Source organism: Polypterus senegalus, chromosome 15 (assembly GCF_016835505.1).
Source record: "Polypterus senegalus isolate Bchr_013 chromosome 15, ASM1683550v1, whole genome shotgun sequence".
NCBI lineage: Eukaryota > Metazoa > Chordata > Cladistia > Polypteriformes > Polypteridae > Polypterus > Polypterus senegalus.
In genome coordinates this window covers 131,319,629-131,336,473 of record NC_053168.1, presented here as the reverse complement: position 1 = coordinate 131,336,473, position 16,845 = coordinate 131,319,629, and the positions used below count along the sequence as shown (strand labels likewise).

The 16,845-nt window shown below is 32.9% G+C and overlaps 1 protein-coding gene across 1 annotated transcript in view; it reads right to left on the bottom strand.

The window, feature by feature from the left end:
* The window catches only part of znf407 (zinc finger protein 407), a 528,111-nt gene that overhangs the window by 460,474 nt on the left and 50,792 nt on the right, over positions 1-16,845 (bottom strand). Inside the window, exon 3 of the mRNA XM_039737697.1 lies at positions 12,619-12,733. Coding sequence (XP_039593631.1) covers positions 12,619-12,733 — 115 coding nt within the window. The remainder of the gene's footprint in view (positions 1-12,618; positions 12,734-16,845) is intronic.

Here is a 16,845-nt window from a genome sequence, read left to right as displayed (position 1 = left end):
AAAGCCTAAATTAGCATCTATCCAGTAAAATAATGCCATCAGTTCCTTGTTAATGCAGAAGACACACACAAAACTTTAAGATTTTCACTGGAATATGACATTTTGCAAACAAAAATAATATCTACACATAAGACAGGCATCATTATTGCAAGAACATCATTTTGTTTAATAGGAATGCATGCTCATTAAAATACTTACTGAAATTAGAAATCTTGAATGAATTATGCAAAAAGCCTTCAACTTTGTGGCGGGATAAAAGTAAATATTTAATATCAATTCTGCTGTCTGAAATCATCTAATACTCTGCATTTCCAAATATTTTGTAGCTTATGAAAATTGCTCATTTTTGCCACTTAAGTCTATGTGCTTAAAGACTTTGATTTGAATAAATGGAGCTCTTAAGTGTGCTATGCTTTATAAAACTCGGCATGTTGTATACTTCCTTACAAATAAATGGCTTCTACCATTAAAGGTTTAAATAATGCAATGTGTTTCATGCTCAGCCTGGAGCCGGATTCCAATGAAGTTGCTAATGCACGTAATGATTAAGTGTAACTCAAATACTAACTGTGTTGTTCAAAACCTGACAGGCAATAATTTGGTCTATTATATTCTGCCATTTAATTGCCTACTTCAGACATTCTTTGACACATTATGAAGCAATGATTTACAATTATTCAGGCTGCAAAGATCAGAGAGTGACATTATAATCATCTACATAGGGATTCCTTCTCATCTAAAACAACTATTCTCGAAAAATAAAAATAGTTTTACTGGAGTTTTAACATGCTTCTATTTGAGGATTATCAAATATTATCACATAATGTAGGTAAACAATATGTTAAAAGATTTGTTCTGTTTTTTTTTTAACCTTAGCAAATTATTATTTTTTTCTTTCTTTATTTTTTTATTATCTAATTTTTTTAAATGACTCTGGAGTGGTATGCCTCTTTAAGTGAATATTTAATAGGTTAATAATAAATACTGCCTGTAGTTAGGCAGACTTATCTATATACTACGATTTCTTCCCACCCCTAAGATATTCATATAAAGTTGATTTACCTTGGTAAGCCGGCCTAACGTCAGTGAGGATCACTGTGTTTATCAGTGTACCGTGTGATTTAAAGGTGTCCTGTCTAGCTATAATTCTTGCCTTTTTGCTTGATGCTTCCAGGTTAAACTGCAACTATGAGCAAACATCTGATAGAAATGGAAGATGGATGGATATTCATTACACTAAACATAAAAAAATAATTGTATTGATTACACTGCACTAAAGCAAAACTAGAGAAGTAATTATATATATATATATATATAATCTGCAACTGAAACGTTCAATATATTTGACAATTTTAAGTAAAGTATACTATAACCGTCTACAAAATAAAGCAACTACAGCTAAAAGGACCTTTCAAGCTATACATGCTGAACAAAACAGTAAAACAGTTACATTTATTGCTGGATTGGACAAGAAAGCTACTTGAAAATAACACCACTTCTCAAATGGAGTAGGATGGCTGGCACGTGCTTCATCCAACACTCAGCAGTGTAAACTATATGTGAAAAGTTAAAGAAACAAGAAAGAAAGCAACAGTTGCAAAGACTACAATGTTTCTGCAATACACTTATTCAAATATTAGTAACTTTACTTTTTATGAGAAGCATCAGTTATTACATAGCTTAGAACACTGAACAGAATACAAAACTAAGAACAATATTTGAGACATCTGTGATCCTAAAAAACTACATTTGATGGATATAAAGACAAGTGTTTTAAACTGAATCTAAAACAAGGCAAAAAGGTTGTGAGACCTTCAAAATAAGCGATAAAAATAGGCTTTCACTGGCCAGCCCATAAGAGTCTCCCACTCTAATCCAGCTAGTCCCCCAACTGCTACCTGCAAGCTTCTACCTAGGCAGGCCCAAAGTGGGGAAACTGGCTTTTAAAGGTGGAAATGCTGTTTAAAGCCTCAAAACATCACATATGCCACAAGAGGGGGACAAACCATGAACACTCCAGCTTGGAGAGACGATTCTAAGAAAAGATGGCCTCACCTCTTAAGTGTAACGCCCACTGAGCACAAGGGACATAAGAAAACAATACCTTACACACAGATACTAATTAAAACTAAACAATATTAATACAAATGATATAAATATATAACAAAAACTTTAAAATAAACAAAAAACAACAAAGGAAAAGAATGTAAACCTAAGCCAGAGAAAACCTCTGGCTAAAACAAAACACCAAGGAAGTTTGCATATACTGGTTCTTAAACAGATATAAGGTTAATAAAACGAACCATAAGAGACAAACCTTTTCTTTTTTATTTTATTTAATTAAAAACAAATAACAATCCATACAATCAAATCAAATTTAACAAAACCTAAATTCAAACCCCACCCAAAACAAAGAGAAGAGAGCCAGTCAACAAAGCAAATCTTTGAAGCAGCAAGGAAGGAAGAGTATACCTTTCCCCGATATAGAATCTTATTCTAAAATGTTATTGATAAGATTCTGCCATAGTTTAAAAAAAGTTTTGAACAGATCCTCAGAGTTTTTCTTCCCCAATTTCAAACTGTATAGGACATCAGTTACCCACTGGTAACATTCACAGGTTGAATCTTGCCCTGGAAACATTTTGGATAGTTTTAATCAAGAGTTTTTAATCAAACTTTGAAAGGAAGGATGGTTTGAAATAGAAAAAGAAGTTTGGGAAGGATGTTCATCTTAACAGTGTTGATTCTTCCTGCTAATGTGAGATGGAGGATGGACCATCTCTTGACATTTTGTTTAATTCTTTTTTCAATGCAGACAGCAAAATTTTGTTGAAAAAGAACTTTATACTTACTTGTGATATTTACCCCTAGATATATGAACTGATCTGCCATGATAAATGGGAAGGTGTCCAGTCGAGAATTGTGTGCTAGGGAGCACACTTTTATTGAAATTAATTTCGAGTCCAGGACTGCTGGCGCAGAATTTTCTGGGTCAGATATATACACATTACCATATAACCTGCATATAGTGATATTTTGTGTTCAGGTCCTTCTCTGAAAACCCCCTTTATCTCTGATTCATTTTGAAAGTAAACAGCTAATGGCTCAATGGCAATTACAAAGAGCAATGGTGATAGGAGATATCCTTGTCAAGGACCGCATTCTAGTTTGAAGCAGTCCGAAATAATGTTGTTAATATGAACTGAGGCTTCTGGACTAATATACGGTAGTTTGATCTGTGCACATATGTTTTGGCAGAATGCAAATTTGTGCAATGTGGTGAATACGTAATCCACAATCAACCATGTCAAATGCTTTTTCTGTATCCAAAGATAGTAAGATCTCTGAGGTGTTAGATTTAATGGCTGAATATATTATATTAAACAAACATCGAAGATTAGAAGCTAAGAGTCTGCCTTTAATAAATACGGTTTGGTCTTGTGATATTACAAATGGAAGCACTTTCACAACCCTTCTAGTTAGAACTTTGGAGAGTATCTTAATGTCATTATTCAGGAGTGAGATTGGTCTGTATGATGCAAATTGTAGCAAGTCCTTATTTTTCTTAGGAATGTTGTCTTTAGCTTCTATAAATGTTGCTAATAATAGTAGTGCTAACTTATTTAACATTTTTTTATATAAACTTCCACTGGGTAGCCATCAGGGCCGGCTGCTTTCCCACTTTGAAATGAGTTTATAGCGTCTATTAATTCAGAGAGTGTCAGAGGTTTATCTAGTTCCACAGCACTAAAAATATCTAGGTAAATTGTATCTGTAATGAGTCAAGAAATTCATTAGATTGTGTCTTATCTTCTTTAGACTGAGTGGAATGCAAGGACTTATAGTACTCTCCAAATGTGTGAGTTATACTTTTATTGTCTATGATTTTATCTCCATCTGTGCTGGCAATTGATGTTACTGCATTTAGGACTTTCTGTTTGCGGATTTTCTGAGCTATAATCTTACTGGCCTTCTCTCTGTGTTCATAAAAATGATGTTTTAAAGATGAGCTGTTCCTTTTCTTTAGTAGTCAAGAGGTTAAAGTCTGATTGTAAAACCAGTCTTTTCCTATAAAGTGCCTCATTTGGAGACCTGGCGTATTCTATATCAATTCTGGTAATTTTGCTGATTAACTCAGATGCCTTCTTAGTTTCCAATTTATTTTTGTAAGAAACAAATGAAATAATCTGTTCTCTTAAAAATGCCTTCTGAGTTTCCCAGGGTGTTCCTGCAAAGACCACTAGGGATACATTTGTCTCCAGAAAAATTCAATTTGTTTGGATATGAATTGTGTACAGTGCTCATTATCTACAGACATGGGGTTAAGACGCCAACTACGAAATGAGTGTGTAGAGTATAGTAAGTTAAGCTCCATGATCAGAGGGGCATGGTTGGAGATAACAATAGCATCATACTTAACATGATTTGATAATGGGCAAAAAATTATTGTCTATGAAGAAATAATCACTTCTTGAGTAACAATGATGAACTTGTGAGAAAATGGAATAAGTTCAAAGTTAGGATTTAAAAACCTCTGATAAATTATGATCCATTACAAACTGTTTTTTTTTTTTTTTTGCAGTATTAGATATTATCGCCACTGTAACTAAAGACCTATCCAGGTCTGGATTTAAACGCAATTAAAGTCTCCAGAAATTAGAATTTTATGAGTGTTCACATTAGGAACAGATGTGAATAATTTTGGATAAAATCTCTGTCACCCATGTTAGGTGCCCAAGTATTTATCAGAAACACTTTAGTATTAAATACATTGCACGTAACCATCACATATCGCCATTCAGGATCACATATTATGTCTGATGCTACAAATTGGATAGTTCTGGGTATTAAGATTCCCACACCCCTAGTTTTCTTTTTATAGCTGGAGTGAAATATTTTGCCAATCCAATCCCTTTGCAACCAAACCTGCTATTACTGTGAGTCTCCTGTAAAAAAAAACTGTTATGCGAGTGTATACCTTCTTTCTCTTTAATTCATGTTTGAGACCTTTGACATTCCAACTCACAAAGTTCACTGTTTGGTCATAAAAACATTACTTCTGAAGTAGTCTTAAGTTAATGTAGTACATTTTCACATATGATAGATTAGACTTTTATTATTGCCAGGTGTTATTGCTATGAAGCCTATTGTTGTGTTGGCATTAACAGTTATTGGGGTAGAAAGGATAAATAAAAAATAGCAAAGCTCTCATTCTCTAGCCTCCAATTTCAGAACTTCAGAATCATGACAAATAAGCTTAGGTGAGGGCTCTTTTTCAAAACAATTAAAAAGCTTGACATATGAATTGCATTTTCATTTACAATTCACATAAGCGGTTGTGAGCCAAGGTCATAAAATTGCTGCGTTACCAGAGAAGGAAATTATGGCAGCCAAGAGGTAAGCGTGGCGGATGATGTGCTTGGTATGGTGAGAAAATATTAAAGTTTACAATAAACAACTATTTTGTAAAAACACATTTTTTAAAATAAGGCTGTTGATAGAATGCAGCCTATGTCATTGTAAGCAATGTCACAGTCTTATTTTTTTTAATAAGAGTCACATCTCTGATTAGTTATTTGTATAGGTTTAATTTTTGTTTATTTAATTTTGTTTTTCATTTCAAAGAGAGTGGAGTAGTTACCGCTGATGCTTCAAGGATCTAGTGTCTTGGGTCTGAATCTTGCACCTAGTTACTTTCTGTTTGGTGCCGGTATATTCTCTGTGTCAAGTTGTTAACTATGTTTAAAGTTAGAGCAAATATCTGCAACAGCAGTGTTGTCATACACTTTACATATTTACATCCAATGTTAAAGACAGATAAACAATTCAAATAAAGTTATAATATTTGAATAGTGAGATGCATAATATGATTTTAAAAGTTTCATTCTAAAAGGAATCTATTGTTAACTTTCTAACAGAGCAATACAGATACATCTGGTGACTTAATCAAAGAAAACAACTTTTATGACATATTTATGGTGTATAGGTTGATGTTTTTAATCTCCCAAGACACATATTGATACTGTTCATTGCATTCTGAAGAGGTCACTACATGAACTATTACCAGGAATCATTCCACTAGAGAACTGGCCTGAGAGAACAGATGCAAAATGGGACTGACTGTATGGAGACATATATGAAAGGTTCATGGTTTGTTTTTTTATTGCACAACAGTGCCCAACAAAACATACACTATAAATCAAATATTGATGCTTTTTAGTTGCACACTTTTTTTTTATCTATTTCTTTGAGTAAATGAAGGAGCATGTGTAAACTAATTAGAAAGTCATGGTTACAGTAAGCTAAAAACTATCCAACTGCTATAAAACAACACATTCACTGGCCTAACAAAGTATACATGGTAATATTTAAGTATAATTTATGCTTACAGATAGTCAGTATAAAATGAAAGGCACTTTTCATGAGTATTTTAACAATTATTAAATCATGTCACTCTCATCTCCCCGACTTGTCTTGCACACATGCTCATTAAATGAAAGAAAATGTCCATATATTGATGAAGAACGTTATGGAAGTTTTAAAACAGATGGAGCAACTGGTGAACAAAAGAGACACAAATCTGTTTTAGTATTGCTCCGCTGCACTGTTTAAAAACTGTATAAATTAAACATGTTTTAAACTTATTGAAACGTAAACTATAAAATTAAAAATCACTTGCCTTTACAGCCTGCAATGAGGACAGTATAATAATATTATTATAACAATATGTACTTAAAAAAAAAACTGTTGTTAAACCCAATCGTACATACTACAGGTTAAAACTAGAAATGATAAAATCTCAGAAATTGACTGGTAAGCTAGCCCGGGGGAATTCAGGTGGACCGAGATGAAAGGTCATTAAAATTAAGTCTGGAATAGAAGGGACAAGTAAAATTTATGATGTCTCTATCCCTCCATGAGGAAAGCTTAGGGTAGAATGGGCGTGGAATTAGAGGACTGAGTTATAGTTAAATAGGATTGATATGAAGTATGGAGTCAGCTTATCATATTGGTCCAGGATGTACACCTTGGAAGATAAGGACAGAGGTAACACAGAATCTCAGGCTCTCTCTGCCATATTCCATCCATGGAGGAGAAGGCCAGGCCATGTCAAAGGTCATGCAGGAGCAAAGACCAAGCTGGACTAGAACATAAGATAGACAGTCACCTGGTAATAAGCACATGAACACAAGTTGAACTCATACTTAGGTTGCAATGTTATTTTTGTCACATTCATTTTACTTTATTTTTTATTATTTTGGGCATATTATTTATAATGCACAAATAAATGTGCAACTTTTTGCCCTGCCTGTTCTGGTACTCTATCAAATTGCCTGGGCTTGCATATAGCTTATAAAGGGAAGGAGGAAGTGCTGAACTACAGTACCTAACAATGTGGTAAGGCTACAGTATTTGAGGCATTCTTTTAAGATCTACATAATAAAGAGTATAAAGGGGGAATAGTGTCACCCTATGACCTTTACATGACAAAACACAGCAAAAATTAACATGTATGAGAGAATTAATCAAACGCAGTATTAAATTTAATTATTATCTCCAGAACACAAGAAATTCTAAATATAATTATGCTTATATTTTTTACAAAATTATCAATGAAAATAATTTATAGTATTATGAGGGAGACTGATGGATAAAATAATAAATACTGACTGTAGCCACTGCACTCAGTGCTATTTTTAATTGTACTTTTAAGAATATTGCCAACAAATATTTAAAAAGCCAAAACAAATAATGCAATACCATGTTTAAAATATAGCTGTATTTAAAAAAGAAAAATTGGCTGACTAAATAAATAGGATAGTAGAAAAAGTCTAATGATAAACTAAATAATCACTTGAGGAAACACCTTAAAAATGAACAGATTCAGTGTCTAAAGGATGTGATGACATCATTTATTCCCAGTTCCAGCTAATTATTTATTGATTTGAAATATTTCTCCATCCACTAATTTTATGAAACCTTTCTTCTGACATATATCTGCTATAAATATAAAATTGCCAGATATTACTCAATCAAACAACCATTGAAAAGAAAATATGGCTGAGGGCATAACACTTACTACAGTTATTAAAATGATAATATTAATGCAAGACATTTTCACTGACAAATATTTAAAGAAACTGAATTTAAGACATAAATTTGGTTCCACACCAGAAAAAAAATCATGTTGAGTAATGCTAGAAGTGTAGCCAGTGTTGTTTGAGAGGTTAAAGCTTCAGACCTAACAAAAGCTTTTTTTCTGTCCAGTTGGAATCCCGGGAACACACCATCTTAGTTAAATGTGTTCAAAATGTATGGAAAAAATGAAAAACAAAAATAGCATTGGTATGGTGTTCACCATGAAAGTTACTATATCAAATAAAGATTAATTGATTTTAACTGAGAAGATGAAACCAGATGTGGCAATTTTTCTTCTTTTCAGACATAATCTGAAAATGTGCAGAACATGTGGTTAATTTATTCTTGTTTGGATTACCATTTTTCTTTCTAAGAATATATCACAAAGACTAAACATTTTCACTATAGAAAAAACTAGGAATGTAAAAGCATACAAAAATAAAATTACCATAGAATGCCAAGGCCTTTTTTTGGTGTTGCACTTTTTGTCCTTTTTATTTTTTAACGGTAAATTTTTGTAACTAATTTATATATTATATAAAAAACTGTAATGGAAACCCATTGTTGCAATCCTATAGGAGAAATTTTTGAAATAATTAAACTTTGTAATAAGTATTCTAGAACTTCCAGAAGTACTGGAAACACAATAAAGTTTTGCAGAACTTTTGAAATATTAAACTCAACCATGCTAAACTTGAAACACTGTCTTTTAAATGAAAGTTCACATGTTTTTTATTTTAAATGTGCAGTATTTTTTTTTTACAATATACCAAGCCGTCAAACCATATCCAGAAGAATCAGACTTAAGGTCAAAAGCATACCCAGAGATATTACCAATTTATTAAAAAAAAAAAAAAAATCCATAATCACTCACACAGGGACTAATTTATAGATCCCAATCTTTGGAAACTGAGACACCTTGGAGAAAACCCACAATGACATTACTTTTTGATGGTGAAGGCCAGTGTAACATGAGCCAAGGAATTTCAAATTATTAAATTAAAAGAGAAAAATTCTAATTTGCACTGTATGCATGCATACTGTATTTGGAGCATTTTGTAAAATGTCTACTAAATGCATGAAGTTCCATTTACACTGGTATCTAAATGCAGCTCTCTCTTGAACACAAAAAGCAAGCTGTCATACAACAGAACAAATGGAAATTCTTTTTTAAGTGTATATTTAGGATATGGATTACCAGTGCACAATTTTAATAGCTCGGTAGGAAATGCTAGTTAAAAAAGGGAATGAGATATACCATATAGTGTCTATACAGAGTGTTTACTCCCTTGGAAGTTTTTATATTTTATTGTGATACAACATTGAATTTCAATGTATAAAACTCTGCATCTGTAACAATTATCAACTGAAAAAGACTATTTAATGTCAATGTGAAAACAGATCACTGCAAAGTAGTCTAAATTATTTACAAATATAAAACACAAATTAATTGATTATCATGTATTTACCCCCTTTAACAGGGCACCCCTAAATCATCACTGGTAAGGGCAATTGGTTATACAACTCACAGAATTATTTCAATGGAGATCACTTCTGTGCAGTCAAGAGTTTTAAATTCAATGCAGTAGAAGGGCACATGTATTACGGTAACTGTAGTAATTCAGTATTGTGGCCTTACATAGAAAATGAAAACAAAGGAACACTTGAATTAACTCTGTGATAAGGTTATTGAAATGCACATGTCTGGTTATGGAGACAAAAAAATATCCAAGTCACTGAATATCCCTGTTAAATTGGTCACTAAGAAATGGAAAGAGCATGGCGTAGCTGTAAATCTGCCTAGAACAGGCCATCCACAAAGTGAGAGATTGTGCAAGAAGACAACAAATGTTTGAGGCCACCAAGAGACCTATGAGAACACTGAAAGAGTTACAAGCTACAGAGGCTGAGATTGGCAAATTCTGTATACAACAACTGTTGCCCAAGTACTTCATAAGTTGAAGCTTTATGGGAGAGTGCCAAAAAGAAAGCTACTGTTAAAAAAACAAATGCATATGATATCTCAAATACAGCATGCCAGGAGACACAGTCAACTGAAGGACGGTTCATTAGTCTAGGGCTAGAATTGAACATTTAGATCACCAGACAAAGCACCATGTTTCTTGAAGGCCAAACACTGCATATTATTTTAAACACACCATAGCCATTGTGGAATATACTGGTGGCAGCATCATACTGTGAGGATGTTCCTCAATAGCAGGCCCTGGAAGGCATGTGAAAATAGAGAGTCAAAAGAATGAAATAAAGGAAAATACTGGGAGATGCAATCTGCAAAAAATCTGCACCTTGTGAGATGACTTATTCTGTAGCAAGGCATGGCTTAAAAACAACAATGTTGATATCCTAGAGTGGCCAAGTCGGGGCACAGATCAAAATACAATTTAGAATTGTGTGGCTGGACTTGAAAAGGGCTGTTTTCTTGTTGAAATAATTGAATGTTTTTGGCTCTTCAAACATAACAATAAGGAAAACATAACACTCTAAAGAGGTTAATGCAAAATCCTACATGGAACAGACTTTTAAGTGTCAACTTTTAAACTGCTCTGCAAGAAATAATAAAAGTGAAAATAATGAACCTGAGCTCATGTAAAATAATATTGTTTAAACCTTTGTAGCAATAATTTCTGCTACAGTACTGGTTAGAAAATTAAACTCCCTTATTGCATAACTTAAGGTTTCAATCAGGATACTACACATTGGAGCACTATGTCAAAATTAACTCATTTAAGGGTACCTGGAAGTTCATCCATCGATCTCTGTGTAATCTCTTATTGAACTTGCATACATTTCAATATTTTAGAAAAATCTTTCAGGCCCAAAGAGGATTTATGTCCAGAACCAAAACTGCTAAATTGAGAGAATATACTGTATATGGAAGGAATATAACTGAAATCAGTAGATGCAACTGAATTAAAAAATGTAATGAGAAATGCAGAATATTCAACACTGGCCACTAAATAAAATGAGCTCAATTTAATCAAGAAATTCTAAAGGATTATTTTTTATACTGTATTCATCATTACCGAATACAATTATTTAGCTATTGTGAGTAAAGTACTTGTTCACAACACAAAGTGTAACAGACATATTGGAATTAATAGGCAACAAGTTAATATAATACAAAACAACAAAATGACCATGAACAGGTAATAACGTATCTATAATTAAAAAGAAAGACAGTAACCGTTCAGCCAAAAAGAAAATACTAAGTAGCAACATTGATATTTTGATACAGTTTTTCTTTATTTCAAGCTTAAAAATTTTTAAATATTTGATTTTTCAGACATTCATTAATAATACAAGATGTCCCCCACTCTCTATGTTCTTTCCTTTATGTGAGGTCTATTACCAGTAGAGTATAACAAGGTGCACTCATAAAGGACCTTCTGAGCAGCTTATCTGAGAAAGTGCTTTTAATCCATTAAAACATAATCTCTCTCACTCATGTTTCATGCAAGATACTGGATTGCTTTTGAAGTATTCAGATTATCTGTATTAACAGAGGCCTTTCTACAGCCTCCTGGTCTTCACTCACTAAAATGTGAGGAAAGCCCTCTTTTGTTATAACACATCTTATTATTCCTTATATAGCATATGATATCCAGTTCTAAGGGCAGTAGTTGACCAGTACTTTAAGAAGATTGCACTCCAAAATGTCAAATATGAACAAATAGACTCTGCTATTTATTTAGATGTTGAATTGAATTAGGTCACTTTGTGTTTTTGGCTTTAATAATCATGGCTTCTTAAAATTATTTACTTTTGGGGTATTTAGAAATGCTTCAATTTCTTTTCCTTAAGCTATCAACAAGCTCTGTACTGTTGTAATTTACCAATATATGTGCCTTTAAAAATGTATGCTTTGTCTTATGTGTGCAGCACTCTGAACAAACCACTTTTCAGATTGCTACATAATGGTGAACTGAAGCAAATGAACAAACTGCAAAAGAAATACATATAGGTAATGAAAGAAAAACTAAGTAATATCTATAATGCTACCAAAATCAATTGCCACACTAAACATGGCAAAGACTTTATACTTTATCTGAACAAGTCTAATTTTGGCAAACTAATGGGATCAATCACATGACCTCAAGCAAGCTAAAAAAGTAAACTGTTTATAAAGCAATACCCATATAAAGACTAAATTATATATTTTTATGTCTTTAGGTGAAATTTACAGTTCTTCCCGGCAACATCAGTGAACATCCTATAATTTAGTCAATTTACAGATTACAGGTTCAGATTGACCTTAGAGACCATGAAATTGCTCGTGTTCAGTGCAGGATTGGAAGCAGATGAAGAATGTCATAACTGTGTTTAAAAAATTTACCATAACAATGGAACAGCAAGTATAATTTCAGATCTCCTGGGATGTGAAATACAGAGTTTTACAATTTGGACCATGTTTCCATTTTATTGCTGCAATGAGGGGCAAAAAAAAATCTCTTTGCTTACCCACACACATGACACTTGTATTCTCTCATTCCAAGGTGCCTCTTAACATGGTTGCGAGCATCACCCAGCTGAGCTGTAGCAAAGTTGCAAAGTTTACACTTAAAAGGCTTTGAACCTAAAACAATAAAAAAGTCGAGTTACTATGCAGAAATTGGGGAGTTGTGAAAACTATACATGCCATAGGAACAAAATGCATGTGTTTGGCATTCCTACACATTACAGGTTATTAAAGAAACAGAGAGAACTTTGACAATACTTTGGACTCCATTAACATTTAAAGCATAGTACTTAAAAAATAGAATAAAACGTGACATGGATTTTTGCAATGCACCTTTACAGACTTAATCTCTATACTTATTCATTAAATTTGTTTTTCCAAGTGTTATCATTATCAAACACTAGTCCCTAAAATTCAAAGCCTAGATAAAAGACAGTACTGAGAACCACTTTTTTGAGTTACAGGTTGGTGAATAAAAATACTTTTTTCCATAAAAGAAAGAAAGAACGAACTTCATTTAACTCAGATACTTTGAAATAAAATGAAGAATGAAGTAAATAATATTTAACCAAATGCCTGAAGTAAATTCTGAAAGCATCTTTGCGAAGTTTAGAGCTGAGCTGTTAGAAGAAATGAATATAAAACTTGAAACTGTCTAGCAAATTAGGCTAGGACAGTGAAAAAGCCTTCACAAATGTTAATATATTAAAACTGGTCATACTAAAACAAATAAAACTTTAACACAAATTTAAATTCATAGCATTTTATATGAAAATACAAATAATAATACAAAGGCAATGTTTTTTTCACAGTACAAAAACAAACTTTTCTCTTAAGTATTTAGTCTTCCAAACCAAATCTGAAATTAAAATTTCTCAAAAGCTTACTCACTGATAAACATTTTATGGAACCATATCATAAACTGATAGCTAGGTTTCAACAGAAGACACCATTAATTCATTTTTCAAATCCAATATAGTTTTAGGTGCTTCAATAACGGTGTTACAAGTGCAAATTTTATATTGGTTTGATAATAGATTTTGTATTTATAATAAACTTGCAGTGTTTGTTTTGTAATTTCTATGGAAAATGTAAGCATGTAAGCACAATTACAGAGTAACTTCAACTCCTCAAAACTGATGTACTCCCTGCCTGCAGTGATGAATTCATGTCAGTATGAAAGGACAATAAAGAAGAGATTGTGTACTCTCAACACAAGAAACTGTATACATCCATTTATGGGTTTTTGTAGAATTTAAGATTACTCTATGCATTCATAAAGAAGGCAGCAATTTAAAAGCAGCTGAACATGCAACATGGATTTAAAAATAAGGTCTATACATCATCTTTAAAACAAAGGGGAAATGAATTGCCACATTAAGTGAACTGGCAGATTGGGCTCTCTAACATGGACGCTTGATTCAGCAGATTTATATCAGTATTTACATAACATTTCTTAATATAAGACTACTGCAAGTAATTGTAGCACGGAGTCATAGAGTACTGCAAGCCATACCGGTTTGGGGCAAAACTCAGTTTAGTACCAGGTTGTCTTGTGGAATTTGGATGCTCACCTTGTTCACAGGCAGTCTTCTTAATTAAACTAAATCTTACTCTCCATAGTTTAAAAAATGCTGTCATACTAATTGACATTGCACCGTGATGGGCCACCAACGTTTGGAACTTTTTCTTCTGGAATAAGACTTTATCACACAACCAGGATAGCCAGGTTACAAACAAATTTGGCTGATTAACAGAATTCCCTTACATGAACCATAAATATTCCATTATGCTGCTGGGAACTGTAATAAAATTAGTCATCCTTTAAAATAAAAATAAATTTGTAGCTGTACTTTCAAGAAAATAAAAGTATGCATTCTCATAAACATCTTCACATATTCATTAGGTTCACAAAATTGATCATTGACAGCAACACTGTACTTGGGTAATAATTACATCTTAGCTTTAATAACGACGGTAATTTGGAGTGAACCTAAACAGATCATCGGCTATTATCATGGCAGCAGCAGCTCTATAAGATGAAATGTTCCATATTGGTCCTATCATTATTGATTTATCAAAAAAGTATACTATCTATTCATTAATCATCAGCAGACATTGAACTTGTTCAACAAAACTGTGTCATGTCTACAGAGAGTTCCAGTCTTGCACACATTGCAGCATGAATAGACTCCATCTCCAGAAGCAACCAAAACTGAAGTAAAGTTATTATTATTGCTGTAATGTCAGAAACAAAATGGATTGATTTCCAAACACTCTGAAGGTAATGTCAAAGTTACTTCTATAGTTATTTCTGAATCTTTTCTTGAACAGATAAAAGACATTGTGTGGATTACTAATGTGTTCAAACATGGTTCACTAGCTGCAAGATAAAATAAAACGACGCATTTAATTTTAATGTTCTAACGAAGATTGAAAGGCCACCGTTACTTATCAGATACGGAAATGGGTGAGTATTTCACAGTTCAGTGACAATGAAACCAGATCTCTTAATTCTGCCATTTTCATTTCTAGGTGTAGGTGTAAAGTATATCTAACACATAGATGGCTATATTCAGTCTGTTCTATGCATTTAAATGCCAAAAGGAGAAAGACATTACATCTAATAGCCATCACATCTTATCAGTCAAATTAAGAAACTCCATTCCACTTAAATGAGTTCAGTAAAACTGAACCAACCATTAATGCAATGTCATGTTAAATTATTACTGTCATCTAAATCGGAGATATGGAATTTTTAGATTTGAAATGAGACTCAGAAATATTCACTCTTTCCCTGCTATGGTTATCTTGTATTTCAAACTTCTCTACACAAGTTCCTTTTAAATCCATTAGAATATTTTCTAAAAATAAAATAAAGCTTTTAAAAAAATCATGTAAGAACGGCAGGTGCAGATGGTGTTAGAAGGAAAATAACTTTTGGTCTAAATGTCAACATTAAAGCAGATATCTTCTATTGAGCTCCCATTTTAGAATTGCACTCTCTAATAATAAAGTGAAGAGGTCCAGATTTAAAGATCAGATATAATACAAAGCAAAATATTATTTTTAAAATAGTATACCATATATTGTAAAAGAAATGCTTGTCATTCATGGTTAGCAGTTTAGAAAAATTTAAAGTGCACAGATTATTACCACCAGCCAATAAAACCATGTCACTTATACCAGTCACCAGACACATTTGAAAGTATACTTACATATAAACTGTTCTTAAATAATCTACAGCTAGCCTCTCTGTATCACTCAGATTTGCCTTTGGCTCTCCATATGTTATTAGTAAGCTGTGTACTTCGGAAATCAATATACCTGTTGCTTCTTAAGCCATTCAGATTTATTAGCCTCTTGTAAGATTATTTAAATGTGAGAATAAAGCACATCATCAACAAAAGAAGAAATAATTTTTAAAAAAGACACATTGCCTTCTTAAACTATACAATAATCAGAAAAGAATGGAAAGATAATGCACTACAATACAACAAAATGCAATACTTTCTGGAAAAAGCGAACATGTTAGAATTAATATTGAGAATTGAGAAAATTGGTGTGCTCTAGATGTTCATGACACATACCATTTGCTGAGAGCACATTAGTGCCAGAATTTTCCCAGCTGTAAACTAAACTTTTAGTACATATAATGATCCTAAAAAACACCCACATGACTGGACAAGCATTATATAACAAATTCCAGAACCAACAGATTAAAAATCATCAACTGGGCTATCATAACTGTTAGACAAAACAAGCAAATTTTGATTTATGCACACTTAAAGAAAAACTTTGCTATTTTTCATGTCAAAGTAATTTTTTATAATTATGGTATACATTAATTTGCCATCGGAAAGTGTTGTTCCAAGTTAAACAGTCAGTCATTTACTATCACGCTTAGTCCAGACCAGGGTTGTGGGAGTTGCTGGAGCCTATCCCAGCCAGCATGGGGCACAAGTGCTATTGGGGCACTCACTGTGTGATTTTGACCTATACAGTACAAAAATAAATATTGTATTGTATTGTAAGTAGGAAAAAACCCTGGGTACCAGTCCATTATACACACACTCACGGGCCAATTTAGAATTACCAATTCACCTAACCTGACCCTGTGTTAGGATATAGCGGATTGGATAATGGATGGGTGGATGGATTAGGAAACCCACGTAAACACAGGGAGATCATGCAAAATCCACTGCATCACCATTCTGCCCCTAAGGCAA